The sequence below is a fragment of the Sceloporus undulatus genome, unplaced genomic scaffold, assembly GCF_019175285.1.
Source record: "Sceloporus undulatus isolate JIND9_A2432 ecotype Alabama unplaced genomic scaffold, SceUnd_v1.1 scaffold_14, whole genome shotgun sequence".
Lineage (NCBI taxonomy): Eukaryota > Metazoa > Chordata > Lepidosauria > Squamata > Phrynosomatidae > Sceloporus > Sceloporus undulatus.
In genome coordinates this window covers 1,999,832-2,005,542 of record NW_024802936.1, presented here as the reverse complement: position 1 = coordinate 2,005,542, position 5,711 = coordinate 1,999,832, and the positions used below count along the sequence as shown (strand labels likewise).

General features: G+C 36.3%; 1 protein-coding gene across 6 annotated transcripts in view; it reads left to right on the top strand.

Annotated features, from left to right (window-relative positions):
• LOC121917288 (N(6)-adenine-specific methyltransferase METTL4-like) overlaps positions 1–5,711 on the top strand; it is a 30,736-nt gene that overhangs the window by 16,430 nt on the left and 8,595 nt on the right. For all 6 annotated transcript variants that reach the window (XR_006100997.1, XR_006100998.1, XM_042443102.1 and 3 more), the window contains 2 exons: positions 1,436–1,610; positions 4,471–4,577. Coding sequence is in view for 4 of the 6 variants with exons in the window: in XM_042443102.1 (XP_042299036.1) it covers positions 1,436–1,610; positions 4,471–4,577 (282 nt within the window). In the remaining 2 variants the exon portion in view is untranslated. The remainder of the gene's footprint in view (positions 1–1,435; positions 1,611–4,470; positions 4,578–5,711) is intronic.

Genomic DNA, 5,711 nt, shown 5'->3' with positions numbered 1-5,711 from the left:
ATTATTATTATTATTATTATTATTATTATTATTATTATTATTATTATTATTGCTTACTGTGAAGGGACAAACCATGAAACAAATACCAGAGCAACAATTTCTACCCTTGAAGATTACCGTATTCTAGAAAACAAAAGCCTTGTTTAAAGAAAATCTGTTCATTTGACATTATGAAGGCTTCAAGTCTATGCCTATTTAATGTACAGTTTGATACTAGGCAGCAATAGTCTAAACCTACTGACATCAGTGGAGTTAAACAAGTATAATTCTTCACTGAATCATATTTGGACTCCTGTTTCTTAGGGTCAGAATATTTCTCAACCTTATTTATGTATTTATAGTAGCATTTTTACCCTGCTGTTCAATCCAAAAAAAAGATTCTCAGAGTGACTTGCATATAGTCATTAAAAACAACAAAACAACCCAGTCCCTGTATGCTGGCTCACAATCTAAAAAGGAGACAGCACAAAAGGAAAAGAGAATTGGGAGGTTATGTGCTGGCCTGGGGTTGGAGCCAAGTAATTTTTCAGTAAGGCTGATGGAATGACCCTGCTGCCCAGTCATCTCCTTCTCAACGTTGCCAATTTCCAAGGAATTCCCCGGAATCCAGGGAATTTAATTAATTTCTTTCTGGGAATTTTGACTGAATATTCTGGTAAATACTGGAGAATTCCAGGGATTGGGATTTTGGTAAAACATTCCAGGAATATCTTTGAGGCTTGTTGGCAACATAGTTGATAGAGGTGGCCTTTCAGCAGGGCTAGTGAAATGACAAGCCCTTTAAATTATTATTATATGTTATTTTATTCATTTATATTCTATCTTTTCTCCAATAATGGGACTGAAAGAGGTTTACAATTTATTGAAACCAGTTCAGATTAAAGCTGTACAAAAAAAAAATCAGTAAAATTATTTTTAAAACAAGCAATTTGTAGAGTAAAGCATTTAGTCTTCATTAAAAGACAATATTAAAATCCTGTCAATTCTTTTTACCTGTTGGTCTCTTGTAGATAGGGGAAAAAAATACTGGTCTCCTGAATACTGGGCATGCTGGCCGGGACTGATAGAATTTGAGTCCAAGAGTGACTGAAGGGCTGTAGGTTTTTTATCCATGACTTAAGTCATATTTCATATTTCAGATTTTTTTTTGATAAAATATATATATATTTAAAAATATTCTTTGGTAATCCAGTCTCTATGCACAATTGATGTTAGAAATCACTTCTTAATACAGTATGTTGTTGCAACCGTGTAATTACAGGCTTTCAATTTTGATGGTATCACATTTCACCACTGGATGTCACTATTGACTCAGATTTAATGTGTCTAAATGTTATTGCAAGAAAAAGTTTGCAAAAGATTGTCAGACTTTTGAGGAGTGTTTTCCTCTCTTGCTTTGAGCCATCTCACACTTTCTCAATATATCTGTTTCTAGGTACAGGTACTTGTCTCATTGGCAAATCAAGCAAATTCCTGTGCCAGCCCTGGCAGCTCCAGATTGCATTGTGGTCACATGGGTGACTAACAGACAGAAGCATCTGCGTTTTGTGAAGAGTGAACTTTATCCCTACTGGTCAGTGCATGGAGTGGTAGAATGGTTCTGGGTGAAAGTAAGTTTGATTGAATTTTTTAAAATTTGTTTTTTGTTTTTGTTTATTAATTCTTTCTCAATAACTTGTAGTTTTTACTTGCTGTTGCTTTTATGTACATCTAAGTTGTTTCCGATTTATGGTAATCCTAAGGCAACCCTATCATTGGGTTTTCTTGGCAAGTTTCTTCAGCAAGGGTTTGCCATTGCCATCCTCTGGGAGAGTGTGACTTGCCCAACGTCACCCAGTGGCCGAGCCTGGATTCATACCCTCGTCTCCAGAATTGTGGTCCAAAGCTCAAACCACTATACCCTGCTGGCTCTCAATTATTACTTATTAAAATTTAATATTTATTTTATATCTCAACATTTTTCTTTAATTTTTTAAACTCATGTGTTGACAAATCTTCTCTATTTCCCTTCATGAGCAAATTAAAATTAAGGGTGTCACCTAAATTAAAGTATCATTTCACTAAAATACGAGGACACTAGATGGGGCAGAATTCAGGATTTCAGGATCTGTTTTGCTTTTTATTAGAACCCTGAGATCCACCACCTGGAGCCAGCTTCCAAACAGGGTTTTAGGCAAGCAGATATGTGCTATGAATAAGGAACATGATGCCTTGGAATGCATGTTTTGCCTAGGAATTTGTGGTCAGTTCACAAGTCTTTTCACATAAAAATCCAATCCTTATTTTCCTCCCAAGTGTTCTTTTTAAAGCAACCTAGGACAATGAACACAGGTCTTGTGCCCTTGGGAGTAACAAATCCCTGTCTATGTATTGAAAACCATCCAAATATCTATGAATAATTCCTGATTTAACTTTTATCAGCACCTGCTTTACCAGGGGCATCACTGGAAGGTGTGGGAAGTGCCCTAAGGGCGTCTGTGACACAGTGCTCCCCAAACATCTACCTTTTGACAGAAATGAGCAGTGGCATTTCCTGTATCTCTTTAAGACACTGAAGAGATGGTGTGAATGGGGCAAGGCTCAGTGGGATGAGAAAGGAAAGGCCCCAGGCTTTAATTTTTTTTAAAATTTAAAATTATTACAGTTAAAAGTATTTTAAAATTTTCTTTAAAAACATCACATCTTATCAAATTTTCACTTTAACAACTTGAAACAATGTACATGTAAATACATTTAGACTGCATATGATATTGTAATTTTAAGGTATAATTTTAATTTTGCTAGTTGTTTATGTCAAAACTATTGTTGTTACATTCAGTGATATACATAAATTAGGATTTATAAGTAACATTAGTACAAAAAACATTACTAAGGATTCTGTATGGTGTGGAATGGGAGGAGATCAATGAGGTGATGACACCATACATTACTGCACTGGGTGATGCCAACCCTAGTGATGCTGCTGCATTTTACATGCTACTCAGAATAGGTTTCAATGAATTCATTAAGAAGTACTTTCAGGTTAGTGGGTGTAGGATTTCAGCCTTAATACATGAATTCTTATGTAACTGAAATTTCATAGCAGGTAACATCTCAAAAGAGGCATTTTCATCTGAGTGAGAAGGAGGAATGCCTTTTCTAAGGTGGCACTGACCATCTAGGATGGCACCTACCATTTACTTCCTACTGCTCTCCATTAGTTTTCTCTAGACAAATGTGTTAACAGCCATTCAGTTCCCAGTGCTCCATACTTTTTCCCCCATGGCTCGCTCATTTTTCTCATTGCACCCACTGTATTTGTTTTTGTTAAACCCCAGCCCACAGATCTGCTAAATGTGGCCAATCTTCATTGCTGGGCAGAGCCACAGGGATAAACATTTGCCCTCCCCCCGAACCTTCTGTGAAATCATCATTTTTTAAAAGTCCTCATATCTTGGTGATTTTCAATAAATGAGAATAAAATAAGTATTAAGCCCCCCCACTTATTTTGGTAGTTTTTTTTTCTTTCTTTCTTAACTTTTAAGGCTGGAGACACACTTGGGAAAAGGCCAAGTCTATAAGCTTTGTTTCTGAGTAAATAAGACTTATAGTCTAAATTCCCTTACAGTACATATGTTAAGAAGGTGCTTGACCCCTGTGTGAAAGTGGGGGCTGCTTTGGTTCTATTTAAAATCTTAAATCTCAAAGAACCAGATAGCTACTTTTTATTTAGGAAAAAACAAACAAACACCAGTATGTGGGCCTAAAATTATGTAAGGGGTATAAAAGCCATCCCAACACAAGGAAATGGCCAACAGAGCTTCTTCCAAAGAAGCCTTGTGGGTGACATTGGCCATTTTAAGCTTATGTTCATGAACCCCATTTTGCAATTTGGGGCTGAAGACTGGGTAGACCTCAGGTGGGACATGGGCTATATTCGCCCCTCTGCAGCTTTACACATTCTCTTTTCTGATCAACTGACAAGTGATACAGCCCTGAGACTGTGTTCTCTAGTAAAAAGAGACATCACATTTAAGAATGCTGACATAATGAGTTGAACCTTAAATTGTAAAAGTTTGAAAGATTTTCTACTATGGATTCACTGGTTGTCTTAAGGCTAACCCATTATGATTCAACCTCACTGTTAATGGCACTGAGAATTAATTTCCCTTCCATACAATTTAGGCAACTCATTTGGTTAGATTTTGAATTTGCTGTTCAAATCTCCAGTCTATACAATGCGTATTTGTGTATGTATTCATCCCAGATTACATCATACGAGCAGTGCTGTTTATCTTCAAATTACCCTTTTCTGTATGAGAAGTAGACCTCAACATATTAATAGAACAAGCACATACAAATAGATCATGTAAGCTTGAAGACTCCCTACCTCTGGACTAAAGTGAGGGGAAAACTTTATTAGAATAAATGAATTAGGAAAAATACATTAATTTATATTCACAACATTGATTTTCCATTTTTTTCTATCAGATTACAAGGTCTGGAGAGTTTGTATTTCCATTAGATTCTGTTCACAAGAAGCCTTATGAGGTTCTTGTAGTGGGTCGAGTCCAGGGAAGTACAGATGTGCCATTAAGGTACGAGTTCATTGATTTCTCTATATTGTTAATAGGCGTTATTATTGTATGACATTCATTAAGAATGCACAGTTGAAGTTGCAAACAAGCTTCAAGGAGTGAGAAATGGCCTTTATTAATAGCATAATTTGAAGACTGAAGTATGCTTGTTCTCTAGCTTCCATGGAACATTAGCTAGCTATAAAATATTCTAGTCTTTTTATTTTCATTTTGCTTTAGCTTTCTTACTCGTTTGCCTGTTTCCCCATGATGCTGCAAAATCCAGTTTTTTCAAAACATTGGTTTTGGCAAGTCTTGTGAGCAGATGCCTTTAATTGATGGGCCAATTATTACTAAATAGTTGGGTGGGATGTCATTGCAAGGCCAAGATCATTAGATGCTTTGAGTGTTCTTTTAATTGGAAAGCAAGAGAGGGGAGGGGGATGCTGACACATTCAGTTCCCTTACCCCTTACAAATCTTTGGATATGAACATAGGAGCTGAGCTCCAAATTGCAATTTAGGCTCATACAAAGATTGTACTCTATTCTAAGTGGAATATTTCATTTTTGAAACTTTACAGTTTCCTTTTTACTAGGGGAAGGAAAACTGGTAACTGCTATAGGAGAAGTAGCAACAACAACATTGGCTCCTGGCCAGAAGTGGTTGTTTGACATGGTTGAAAACAGGTGGTGCAGTAAAGCCACTTGATCTAATGTGCAAGTGAATAAAATGTCATTGAGATGGAAAAAGATCACTTCAGCAGTACATGAACTCTCCTGGTGACATTATATAAACTGGTTAACTCTTATATCTTCCTTATTTAACTAAGCAAAAGCTGCAACCATCTCTTCTCTGTGCTATCTCATGTTAGCCCTGCAGGGATATTGGTACTTGCTGCCAGATGAATCTTCTGTTCCCTTGAATTAAATATAGATCTGTTTGTTAAGGGCAGGCAGTATTCTACAGTTGAAACATATATTGGTTGTAGTTGTCTTTTTCCTGTTGTCTTATTTCTTTATTGGCTTTGCTTTTGCAGAAGCTTAAGAAATGTTATAAGCTCTCCTTTATCTTTCAAGAAACAAATACACTTAACATTTAGACATTTAGCTTTTCTATGACTTATGGTCTAATATGGTGGTGAAAGAATGTTTTC